This window comes from Canis lupus, chromosome 15, assembly GCF_011100685.1.
Source record: "Canis lupus familiaris isolate Mischka breed German Shepherd chromosome 15, alternate assembly UU_Cfam_GSD_1.0, whole genome shotgun sequence".
Lineage (NCBI taxonomy): Eukaryota > Metazoa > Chordata > Mammalia > Carnivora > Canidae > Canis > Canis lupus.
The window spans coordinates 40889248-40902721 of NC_049236.1; the positions used below are offsets into that span (position 1 = coordinate 40889248).

At 46.1% G+C, this 13474-nt stretch overlaps 1 protein-coding gene across 3 annotated transcripts in view; it reads left to right on the forward strand.

Annotated features, from left to right (window-relative positions):
* Positions 1 to 5092: 5092 nt before the first annotated feature.
* The window catches only part of CHPT1 (choline phosphotransferase 1), a 31972-nt gene continuing 23590 nt past the window's right edge, over positions 5093 to 13474 (forward strand). For all 3 annotated transcript variants that reach the window (XR_005370683.1, XM_038558828.1, XM_038558829.1), the window contains exon 1: positions 5093 to 5374. Coding sequence is in view for 2 of the 3 variants with exons in the window: in XM_038558828.1 (XP_038414756.1) it covers positions 5102 to 5374 (273 nt within the window). In the remaining variant the exon portion in view is untranslated. The remainder of the gene's footprint in view (positions 5375 to 13474) is intronic.

Here is a 13474-nt window from a genome sequence, read left to right on the forward strand (position 1 = left end):
TGGCTGAGATGCTGAGGATGCTGAGGAAGGAGTTTTGAAAGGTGTGTCAAAGTTACAGACACAAAGAGAACCAAGAGTAAAACCAAGATCCTTTCTCTTTTGGGAAAGAAATTCAATTCAGCTAAACAATCAAAAAAACCTATGGACCTATCCTACTATGAATATGTTAAAATGTTACCACTGGGGTGAAGAGTACAAGAGATATCTCTGTATTATTTTTGCGACTTTCTGAGTCTATAATTATTGCAAAATTAAAAAGTTTTTTAAAGTGTGAATGTCTACCAAGCGCCAGGCACTGAGGAACACACTCAGTGCAGGGATGTGGTCCTGGTACTCTACAAGCTGGGTGAGAGGCACACTGGCACATTATTAAGTGACCAAAGATAGGTTGGGATACAAGTACAAAGTGTTTGGTTGTGTGGAAGCAGGAGACCTCAAACTGGAAGATGTGAGGGCTCATCTCAGAGAAGAGGGAATGTAAGCTGAGTCCAGACAGATGAGCATGTTTTTGAGGTAATGAGGGATGGAGGGTGCTCCCCAGGCCCAGGGAGCGGATCAGGGTGAGGGGAGGCTCTGGGTGTGTTCGGGAACAACTAATGGCAGCATGGAATGCGGAAAGGGAGGTGAAGGAAGGGGAGACATTTGGGAGATTAAACTGGAAGAGTAGATTCAGCCTTCAAATCCCAAGTGAGGAAACTTGAACTTCACTGAAGGCATCTGAGCAGGGAAATTCATCATCAGTTTTAGTATTTAAGTAATTTTACATAATATTTAGAAAGGACTGAAATAGCACCAAATCTACATGATCTACAGAAACTGTAGATCATGTCTGTTTTATATTGACAAAAACACCCATCTAAGTCTGATATTTATTTGTTTGTTTATTTCTTTATTGGTTTCTGGAGTAGAACTCAGTGATTCATCACTTACAGATAACACCCAGCGCTCACCATAAGTACCCTCCTTAATGCCCATCCCCATCTAGCCCATGCCCCAACCCCACCCCCACTCCTGCCCCTCTAGCAACCCTCAACTTGTTCTCTTTAGTTGACTGTAAAGAGTCCCTTATGGTTTGCTTTCCTCTCTTTTTTTGGTTTCCCTTTCCACATGTTCATCTGCCCTGTTTCTTAAATTCCACATATGAGTCATAGGGTATTTGTCTTTCGCTGACTGTAAGTCCAATATTGAATATGTGTAATTTATTAGAAGGTATTTAGCAGTGGTTAGGAGTATAGGACCTGGAATCAGACTATGTGGTCTTAAATTCCTGTTTCACTACTTTTCTAATTATGCAGTCATAGCAAGTTATTGAACCTCACTAGGCTCCAGTGAAAAAATCTGTATAAAATATGGACAATAATTATACCTATTTCACAGGATTTTTATGAATATTAAATAATTCTGATGTTTACAATAGTGCCTCATTGGAGCTCATAAATGTAAGCTACCATGTTAGTTCAGAAAAATAAAAATTTGCATACATCAATCACTATTTAATAAACCATGATAATCAAAGGGAGCTATGATGCAAGAGATAAAATAGTAGAAAATCTGTAATTTACTTTTCCTTGACATTAGACAGGTTGGCCTTAATAGGTCTCCAATTCATTAGAAACTTCCAAAAATTTGCCCCCCAAAACAAGGGAAAAACAGCTTAGGAGCATGAGTGTTAAAGATAGCACAAATAATAATAAAATGAATACCACGTTCCTATTACCTAGTTTAAAAATAGTGGCTGAGAGAGCAAAAGGACCCTCCAATATCCATTTTCCCACTTTCTGGTAGTAATAGAAGGTATTTAGAAGGGCGAACAGTTGGCCATCTCAACTCCATATCGCCATCCTCTCTTGTAGCTATGCACAGCCATGTGACCAGGTTCTGGCCCATAGGAGGAGAGCAGAGGTGACACGTACACGTAGGCCACGCCCAGCAAGGACATGGGTGCTGTATTCTCTGCCCTCTCTTCCCCTTCCAGGTAAATGCAATTCGGGGTTAGCCAATTTTGGCCACGAGGGCGAGGGGGGCACCCTAAGGATGGCAGACTAATAAAATGGAGGAAAGCTGTGGCCCTGACATTTAGGAGCCGCCAGCCAAGCGCAGAGGGGCCTACCTTGGGGGAGAGAAAGGTACATCATATTTAGGCTGTGGGGCTTTGTGTCCTAATACAATTACTGATATGTTGGAAGCCATCTGTGTGCTCCTCTAACGATCCCATCTCTAGAATTGTATGTATCCTTTTTTTCCTTTTCTTCATAACTGTTCACTTATGGACATACTCCTTTTTTTAAAGATTTTATTTATTTATTCATGAGCAACGAGGGAGAGGCAGGCTCCCTGTGGGGAGCCGGATGTGGGACTGGATTTCAAGACCCCAGGATCACCACCTGAGCCTAAGGCAGATGCTTAATCATTGAGCCACCGAGGCATCCCCATTTCGAACTTTATATGAATGAAATCTTACTGTATGCATTTTTTCTACAAGCTGCTTTTTTTTCTTTCTCAATATTATCCTTTCACAATTCATTGATGCTAATAAGTATAGCTATGGTTTGTTAATTTTCCACTGCTATATTAAACTTTGCTGGGTGATATTAAATTATGTGAAAATGCCTCAGTGGATCCATTCACTATTATTGGACATTCAGGATATTTATAATTGTTGATTATTGTAAAAAGATGCTATGAATATTCTTACACCTGTCTCCTAGGACACACGTGCCACAATTTCTCTAGGACATACTTCTGGATCAGAATTGTGGGGTTAGAGAATGTGCATCTTCAACTTTAGCAGGTCATTCCAGGTTGGTTTTCAAAATGCTTGACCCCATCTATTCCTCCTTGCCAACACTAGTACTCTGGTAGACCACATGACCAAGTTCTGGCCAGTGGGACGTCTGCTGATGTGCCATTTGGGAATTCTAGAAAAGCACCTTACTTTGCTGGCTCAGCTGCCAGCAGTATCTAACTTTTCATTCACCCTCTTTCTCTTTCCTGCTACTGGACATGCAAACAGGATGGCTGGAGCTCCAGCAGCCGTTCAGAAGAACCGAGAGATGACCTTACAGGTATAAGTCAGAGAGATGTTGGAGCTGAAAGAAGAGCCTGAGTTCTTGGTGATCATGAAGCCACCATAATTCTAGACTTATGTGAGAAAGAAATAAACTTTCATTTTAAGTCACCAGATTTGGGGGATTTTCGTTACAGGTATCCGAATGTAAGCCCAGTTGTTTTTGTTTCTCACTGATTTTTAGGAATTTTAAAAATAAAATCTCGGTACTAGTCAATGTGGGTTTTATTTGAGAGAAATACCTTTCCATGGCTTGTGGCTTGTCTTTTCATCCTCCTGTGACATTTTGATGTATACTGGAAATTACCTGTAATAGCATTTAATTTTTTAATGTGGAAAAGGATTTCTACTCGGATGGCATTGATAAATTAAAAAGCAGATGTCCCCAAGTTTACACTATATAAAACCAGCATAGTAAAAAGTAGATCTCTGTCATTCTGATTCCTGCACTTTTCAGGATCTCATTTTTTTTTCATATTAAAGATTAGGAGATGAATATTCAACGAATAGTTTGGTCTGTAGGAACCCTCAGATTGCTCTAAGGCAGGGGCTGCTAACCTTTTTCTGTAAAGGGCCGGACTGTAAATAAATATTCCAGTGTTTGCAGGTCAGTGTGGTGTCCGTCACAACCACTGAACTCTGCTTTTAGAGTGATAAGGTAAACGACACGTGGGGCATAAACATGCCTTTATCCATGGCGCTGAAGTTTGAACGTAATATAATTTCGCATCAAAAATTTTTTCTGAATTTTTTTCAGCCACTCCGCTTGTAGGCTGTATTAAAACCAGCGGTGGGCTGTGGAGTGCTTTGCTGCTCCTTCTCCAAGGTATTTAAATGAATCCTGTGGGACAGACTGCATCTGCTGACAGACAGACGGTGCTTCACTATCTGGAAAGCAGTGTCCCAGGTGGTTCTGTGCGTTCGAAGCCTGCATAGAGGTCAGAACCAGGAAGTGAGGGAAAGGCGAACGGCAGGCTCATCTCGGGGTGTGCAGCAGCGTGTGACGGGACGCCCGCGGCCTGCACGGGCGCGCTGTGGGGGGAGGGGGCGCTGCTGAGGTAGCTTGGGAGGCCCGAGAGCTCAGGCCGCCGTGCGGCGGGGGGGAGGGCACCGCCGGCCCAGGACTGCGCCCCGAGCGGGCTGCCGGTAAAGCACCCGCCGTTACTGGTTCCGGACGCTGTGGGAAAAGGGCGTTGGGCTTTCAGTCATTCCTTCAGGCCCCTTTTCAGCAAATGTTTCCAAGTCCTGGTTTGTTGCTTCAACACCTCGGTCTCTAAACTCTGAGTCCTGAACCCGCGGGGAGCCTTCTCCGGGACTAATTCGTGGCAGGGCCTCCTTGGAAGAAGGGTCGCTTCGTTGTGTGTCTATCACGCAGGGGGGTCCGGGGCCGGCAGGGCGGGCACACGCGCAAAGCGGTTCTCACACGCCCCCGGCCCGCGCCGTCCTGCGGCCGTGAGCCCGCCAGGGCGCCCCCGCCAGGCGAGCGGCCTTGGGCACCAGCCCGCGCGTTACGGGCCGGCGTTTCCCTGGGCGGCCTGGGAGGAGCCCCTGCTCGCGCGGCGCCGCCAGACGCTCCTCGAGAAGACTCAAACCTCAGACGCAGGTGCACCAGCCCCGCGGGGACGCCGGTCTCGGCACGCCGGCCCGAGACTTCCCGTGCGTGGGAGCCCGGCGGTGACCCGCTGGCCGGCGAGAGCCCGCCCGGTCCTCCGGACCCCCTCGCCGGCCCGACCCCTCCCCCGGGCCCCCTCCCCGAGGCCCCGCCTTCCGCGGACGCGCCGGCGGCCGGGCCGCTCTGGGGGCGGGGGCCCCGGGACCTGGGGCAGCCGAGCTCGCCCTCGCCCGCGCCCGCGCCCGCGCCCGCGGTCGCCGGGTGCCACCCCGAGGCGCAGGCCGCGAGCCGCGAGCCCCGAGCCGCGAGCCGCGAGCCGCGAGCCCCTCCCTCCACCTGTCCCCGCCCCGGCGCCCGGCTCGGCCGGCGGGCGGCGGCGGCGGCGGCGGCGGCGGCGGCGGCGGCGGGGCGGGCGGGCGGCCATGGCGGCGGGCGCAGGGGCCAGGCCGGGGCTGCGCTGGCCGAGGGCGCTGGCGGAGCCGCTGAGCGCGGCGCAGCTGCGGCGGCTGGAGGAGCACCGCTACTGCGCGGCCGGCGTGTCGCTGCTCGAGCCGCCGCTGCAGGTCTACTGGACCTGGCTGCTGCGGTGGGTCCCGCTCTGGGTGGCCCCCAACTCCATCACCCTGCTGGGCCTGGCCGTCAACCTGTTCACCACGCTGGCGCTCATCTCCTATTGCCCCACGGCCACCGAGGAGGTAGGGCCCGCCGCCCGCCCGGGGGACGAGGGACCCCCCAACTGCTGTCCGGAGCCCGCGTCCCCGCCTCGGCCCCGCCCCAGTGCGCCGCCGTCCCGGGAGCGGAGGGACCGCCGCGCGGCTGGCCCTCGGGGGCGGGAGGTGGGGGACGCGGCCGCTGCCCCGCGCGGGGTCCGCCCCGAGCCTCCCCGGCGGCGGCCGGGTCGTCAAGGTCGCCGCGGCCGCCCCGGGTCCACTCCAGCCGCGCCCCTTCCACCGCGAGCCGGGGGCCTGCCTGCCCCGCCCCGCGGTCGGCGCCCGGCTGGGCCCCCGGAGCCGTCGGTTGCTTTGCACGCTGCGGCCTGAACGCCGCGTCCCCGCCCGGCCGGCCCGCCCGAGGGACCCTGTGCACACTTTGATGACTCCCTAGGTTCCTGGGGCTTGTGCTGGTGACCCCGAAATTCTCGGTGGCCCCGATGGAAGACACGGTACTTCCGAGTAGCGACTCCTCTGTGCTTCCTTGACAGGACCAATAAGAGGGAGTTAGAGGGCACGATCCTTATCGTCACGACCCGGGAACCGCAGATCGTGTTGGCCGTGCGTGTATGGCCTGTGTCCCAAATAAGAGCGAAGAGCGGGGCTCCGGGCAGCTGTTCCCCGGAAGCCCGGCTCCCCAGGGCACCGCACTGCAGGGCCCGGCTCCCCAGGGGGCCCACTCCCGCCCCTGGCTGTCCTGCGGTGCACTCAGGCCGGTAACACCGCCTTGCACATGCTGCCACACTTTCTTGTCTTTGCTCTCCAAATAGCGAAATCCCCATTATGATCATATGTGAGCATAGGTTCTGTGGGAGAACTGATTCAAATCGAGGCTGGATTGCAGGAATATAATGGAACTATTTTATGCCTTCCATAGTGTGTCCATTTAACAAACTACGTCATGGAGCCTACATTTTTTTAAACACCTGTTGCCCGTTGGTGGTTATGTGTATTACCATATGAGTTCTCGGCAGACGTTTCCACTGTTGTTCATTTTCATATTGTTTGCACAAAGTAAATTTCTTTAGTTTTTGGTTTTTGAAACTTGTTTGCAGAATTTCCTAGAGACCTAGGGGTCGTGGGCTAGAATGGAAGGAGCGCTGGGTTTGGGTTCTCATCTGGCCACATTATGGAGAGACCGGCTGGTCAGTTTTCCCATGTGTGAAATAGAAAGTCATACCTGCCAAACCAATTTCACAAGGACACAGTGAAGATTAAATACTGTATTAGCTGAAGATAAATGTAGGAAGTGGCGATTTGCCCAACAAATTAAAAATATTACTCAACACATTAAAAATACCACTGTTACTAAAAATGGCCTAAAAACCTGTAGTTAAATTTAATTTTTATTGGGCCTAAATTTGGCTAACAGCATTTGGATGTTTCTGATACTTGCCAGTTAAACTGTGACTTGTCAATATTACTAATTTCAGATCCATTTGTTGAGCACTTACAAAAAGCAGGGCAAAAAAAAAAAAAAAAAAGGCACACAAACAAGTCCAAGAGATCCTGTTTAGGAGTATCAAGAGGGGCCTGATGGAAGAGGTAATTTATGATTAATTTTTAGGCTCAGCCTCATTCCAAAAACAAACAAACAAACAAACAAAAACAATGCTGGGGGGAGGGGAATCTCAGACATGTAAAAAAAAAAAAAAAGGAAAAGTGAAAAAATCAGAATGGCCCTAAAAAGGAGGAATGAGAGTTAAAGTAATAAGATGAAACTGAGAAGAGTTTCTGAAACATATTAGATCCTCCTGCACATGCTTTTAAGTGGCTGAAGTAGTGAGGGGACAAGCCATCACAGGATTCATGTTGCCTGTTTGATAAAATCCTAGCAATAACAGGAAAGAAGCATTGGCAGCCTGAGCTACTTTGCTTTCAGGTCACAAAGCTAGTAAATGACAGGACCCGACAGGATTCAGATCCAAGTCAATCTGAGCCCAAGGCCTATATATATTTATACAAGTTATATTTCTATGGTTATGTTTATAACCATATATAACATAACAAATATATTTATTAAATTTATACATATATTTAAATATATATATATATATATATAAACAACACATCACCTTCTTGTATGGAGTTCCTGCCTTTCTCTATGTGATATGCAGGAAAAATTTCTTGTGTCTTATATAAGATTTATCAGGTATGTAAAGTGCTTTCACATCCATTGCTGCCTTTGTGTTTTATATCCACCTAAGAGTTTGGCCAGTTTTTTCCCTTCCTAGAATGGCCTTTCTACCATTTTCGTATTTCTTCTATCCATCCATCCTGAAGTAATAGTAGTATACACATTTTTATTAAGAGGAAATTGAGGCCCCTGAGGGTTAAGTGACATACCTGACTTGGAACATGTTTTCAGATTCTTAAGCTTAAGAATTATTAGTGCTTTTTCAAACTTGATAAAACCCAGAAAGGGTTAGGAAAAATACATAAGGTTTTTGGATTTAGTTGCTTAGGCTTATGTACCCATACAGGATGTAATCCTACCTGTAGAGGGTTATGTATATGCAATGTTGACTATATATGTCTATTAATAATAACACTTGATCTGTTTTTTTTAACTACTATGTTCATTTCTAGGACAGAAATGGGAATGAAGGGAAGTAAATAGAAAAAAAATAAGTGATTTATGTGGAGTACTACAATCGGTGTTCCTTCTTTTTTCCCCCCAACAATGGTGTTCTGAATTGCATGTCGTGCTACTGCTTCTGTTAAAGAACTTCTACTGCAGCCAAATTCAACTACTTGCTCTAGCAAGGATTTCTCTTTTTGTCCCTCTCTTTTCTCCTTTTGTTTCCTTCCTCTTGTCCTGCTTCCATCTCTCCGTGCCCAGTTCTAACATGACTTCTTTATAAAATTTTTCTTCCTTCTCCAGAGTCAATCCTCTAAACTCCAATAAAAATAACAACATCAACTAACATTTACTGGATATTAACTATGTACCAGGCATTATTTTAAGGTGCTTTAGCCTATTGCCTCATTTAAAGTCGTCTCAACAACTTTATGAAGTGGTACTATTATTCTCCCTGTTTGATAGATTAGGAAACTGAAAGGGAAATTACCCTTTTCCAGGATACATAGCTTTTTTTGTTTTTGTTTTTAAATATTTTATTTATTCATGAGACACAGAGAGAAAGGCAGAGGCAGGCAGAGGGAGAAGCAGTCTCCCTGCGGGGGGAGCCCAGTGTGGGACTTGATTCCGGATCCTGAGATCACGCCCTGAGCCTGAGGCAGATGCTCCACCGCTGAGCCCCCTGGCGCCCCTGGGGTACAGAGCTTTATTTTTTTTTCACTTACAGTTTATACATTTTATTTTTTATTTTTTTAATAATAAATTTATTTTTTATTGGTGTTCAATTTGCCATCATACAGAATAACACCCAAGTGCCCCCCTCAGTGCCCGTCACCCATCCACCCCCACCCCCCACCCTCCTCCCCTTCCACCACCCCCAGCTCGTTTCCCAGAGTTAGGAGTCTTCCATGTTCTGTCTCCCTTTCTGATATTTCCTACCCATTTCTTCTCCCTTCCCTTCTATTCCCCTTCACTATTATTTATATTCCCCAAATGAATGAGACCATATAATGTTTGTCCTCCGATTGACTTATTTCACTCAGCATAATACCCTCCAGTTCCATCCACGTTGAAGCAAATGGTGGGTATTTGTCATTTCTAACGGCTGAGTAATATTCCATTGTATACATAGACCACATCTTCTTTATCCATTCATCTTTCGATGGACACCGAGGCTCCTTCCACTCATACAGCAATTTGGCAGTGTGGCAGAATACAAAATCAATGCCCAGAAGTCAGTGGCATTTCTATACACTAACAATGAGACTGAAGAAAGAGAAATAAAGGAGTCAATCCCATTTACAATTGCACCCAAAAGCATAAGATACCTAGGAATAAACCTAACCAAAGAGGTAAAGGATCTATACCCTAAAAACTATAGAACACTTCTGAAAGAAATTGAGGAAGACACAAAGAGATGGAAAAATATTCCATGCTCATGGATTGGCAGAATTAATATTGTGAAAAAGTCATTGTTACCCAGGGCAATTTACACGTTTAATGCAATCCCTATCAAAATACCATGGACTTTCTTCAGAGAGTTAGAACAAATTATTTTAAGATTTGTGTGGAATCAGAAAAGACCCCGAATAGCCAGGGGAATTTTAAAAAAGAAAACCATAGCTGGGGGCATCACAAGGCCATATTTCAGGTTGCACTACAAAGCTGGGGTACAGAGCTTTAAAGGAGACCAGAGTCCAAGCCAGACCGTGGCGCTTCAGCCGCAGGGCTTTCTTTGTAGGTCTCCCTGGAACTTTAGACTGGGCCTAACTTTTCCATTTTATTTTGGTTCTGTGTGTCTTACTGAGCAGGACAACCTACAAGCTTTTAAGTTCAGATAGAGATTGCCCGTGTGTACATTGTGTACCACGCAGTGCCTTGCATAATACAGAGGCCAACTAAATAAATATTCACTAAATTATTGCCTTTATGCATGAAATGTCATCCTAGGAGATGATGTTTTCCCACTCTTACCCAGTTTAAGCTGGTCTTGGATTAAATACGTATTTGTTTTCTGGCCTGGGAATTTTAACAAGAGTAAGCAAGATTTAAGGCTCCTAGAGCAAAAGGGAACTGAGGCCAGCAGCCACTCGGACCTCAGGACTTAAGGAGGTATGTGCTGGCCCGCAACCTTGAGGGTCAGTGCAGCCTCCACCTCTGAGGCCTGCATGGACTCCCGGGCCTCACCCTAGTCCCAGCCTTGCTTGGGGCTTGCCCGTTTGATTCCCATAGTTTCCCTGTGCTCCATTATATGAGCTGTTCCTCCTGAGACTTTTGACCTGGGTCTAAAGACTCTGACCCCTTGGGTTTTGCAACGTTAACAGAGCAGGTGTTAAAGCACCCAGTGCAGTTGGTGCTGATGATCCATCGGGCTCAGGGGATTCTCTTCGAGCCCCCCTCCTTCTGGTTCCCCTGAGCAAAATGGGGGACTGGCACTTTCACGAAAGCTCAAATACTAAAGAAGGTTTTAAGAGAGAGGGGAAAAAAGGACTGTTTCCCAAAATATAAAATGAAAGAAAGCTACCTTTCAAAGTACAGATTTCTAAAATCGTGAGAGCCCCTCGGGTCCTAAGTTGCAGGTGGAGCCACCTTGCTGTATGCTGCCTGCTTTCCTTCCCGTCTTGGAACCTGCTTCATTTCCTCAAAATGGGTTTGCCCGGCTCAAGTGCTGGCCCTGAGCAGAGTTGAGGCTCTGTCCAGTTCAAACCAGTAAGGCCCTGGGTCCCTTCCCCACTGGTGCAAGCACCGCCTTCCCCCCCCTGCCCCCCGCGGTTCTGGGGGCCTTGGGGGGGGGGGTTGGGGGGAACTCCCTCTGTGACCAGGGAAGTGGCCTGATCAGCTACAGGCGCTCAGCAGCCTCACAGTCATGTCAGGGGCACCACAGTGTCAGGTTAGGTGTCTATAAGAAAAGCCACGGATTTTCTTTGAAAAATTCTCTTGTTAACACCACACCAGCATTACATTTCTTCACATAGGCATGATTTGTCTTCTAATTTTCTTTCTTCCAACTTCTTACAAATGCACTTTCTGTTTTTAGGGAGAGAGAAGTCAGTTGCTGTTAGCAGCTGACCCCGTTGTTCCTGGTTATATAATAACTTTTGCCTATGTGTCAGCTCACACACCAAGGCCATTTAAAGCAAAGACTTCATTTTTTTTAAGTTTAAAAATTTACATAAATAGGATCTATCTATCTATCTATCTATCTATCTATCTATCTATCTATCTATCTTTCATTGGTGAAGTTATTACTTAAATTGTGATATAGCCACATAATTGAATACCATGTCCTCATTTAAAAGATTGATGCAGGTCTTAATGGTTGACCTGGAAAGATTCCCATGACAATATAGTTAAATTCTGATCCTAAAAGACATAGTAAATACTATGAAAATTATATAATTTAAAACTTTAAATGTCAGGAATCTAATCTTACCTGGAGAAGCTCTACTTTTTGAAATAGGTTCCTTCTGTAGTAGTATTTTGATAAATTGCTTATGACTTTATAATGCATAATCCAAGCCTGACTTTTCCAGGCTTATGTTTAAAATTTTTGAAAAGACGTTCACATGAAAAGATGAAATGAGTTGGGGTGGATTTTGTAGATCCTCCTTCAATCTGGAGTCTCTTCTGTAATTATACCTGTTTTGAGAAGACTCTGGGAAGGAAGGGTCCTGCAGTTCTTAGCCAATGGATCTCCAACCTGGTTTTGGAGACCTGGTTTTGTAGAGATAACAAGTTAGGAGAGAAGATGACAGCTTGCAGTCTATGTAATAGCTTCCAGGTAGGGGCGGAGATGATGACATCATGGAAAAGAAAAGGTAGGCTGGGCCCCTCTGGCCTTGGGAAGACTGGAAAGGGGTGAACCGGATACAGGGGATCAGAATGCCTTCCTGGGTTTAAAAGGAAGCAGGTGTCCTGTGGTCACAGCCATCTTCTCAGGCTCAGTGCACTTGAAATTGGATTGTGTGTGAGCAGGAGAGCGCTTCTCAGCAGGGTCTGTGCCATCTGTGGCATGATGGGTCCCTTACCTAGGGCAGGACAGGAGACCCAGGTCTGACTCATGGGCCCAGTCCGGCCACTCATCTCAATAGGATATCTTCACTCCCCCTTAGGTTTTCCTTTCTACTTTAATAACAAGCACATGATAACTGCCCTGCCTCTGTGGGTTGCCGCATCAAGCGACATAAAGCTGAAGAATGCCCTTTGTTGTCCTGTTGAAGATACTGATCCAATGGCTGTAATTGCTCATGGATCCTCTGGTCCTGAAGCAGGGATCTCATCCCTGATTTGTGGGTAAATCTTGCATTTTCCAGGCCTCAACCTTCGTATTGGCTGAGACCTCCTCTCTCTTTTCTTTGTTCAAATTCCCCTGCACTCTTCACCTATTTAAGTTCTAAATCTTAACTCCTCTAGTGTCCTGATGAAGTCATTTTAAGTTAGTGAACTAGTAAGTCTTCCTTTCCTTTTTCCAAATGAGAGGTAGAGTCTACCCCCAAATGTGGTGTCCTGGAGTGACTGAAATTATTTCAGTATGGATTTTTTAAAAAGATTTTATTTATTTGAGAGAGAGAGGGGGGAGAGAGATTGATTGATTGATTGATTGATTGATTGATTGATGGAAGCACCAGCAGGGGAGAGGGGCAGAGGCAGAGGGAGAACCAGACCCTGGACCAGACTCAGGACCTGGGATCATGCCCAGAGCCAAAGGCAGACACTTAGCCAGCTGCCCACCCAGGCACTGTCAGTAGGTTTTCCATTAATGCCTTGACCTTTCAACTTAGCTGTAGCCAGACTCCCAGATCAGAGATCAGAATTAAGCTTTTAACGTGGATCTTGGCTCCAATGTCTTAGTATAAGAAGGTTCTGTGCTTAGAAGGGAGAAATGGTCTACCTGCCAGGTAGAGAGGGTGTACTTTTAGAGTCTATCATTTAGGGGGAAGGTACCTGATGGAAAATAGGTAAGAAAAGCGACTTTTTATGGCATTCTAGAAATTTTAAGAACTTCAGTTTCCAATTTTGCATAGGTTTGATATGTAACTTTGCTATCCTTTTTATCAAAATTAAAACAATATAATTTTTCATAGTAGGAAAAAATGCATAAGAATTTGCTAGTTTGAAAAAAAAAAAAAAAGAATTTGCTAGTTTGAAAAGAATCACCAGAATTGTTCTCTGCAAAACACTTTGGGATTTTTTCAAAAAAGATTCTAGGTGGTTTGTTTTATTTTGCTTTTTCTACTTTTATACTGTCACAATGATTTATCAGTTCTGATTTTTAGCTCCCTCTTGTTTCATATTTTACAGATAAGCCTTTATGCTAATTAGAATTGAATGTGACATTTAATTTTTTCATTTTAATTCCAACATAGTTAATATCCAGTCTTACGTTAGTCTCAGGAGTATAATACACTGATTCAGCCATTCCCTACCTTACTCAGTGCTCATCACAACAAGTGCGCCCCTTCATCCCCCTTCATCCACCGCCGCAACCCTGGCCTTCTGGGAAC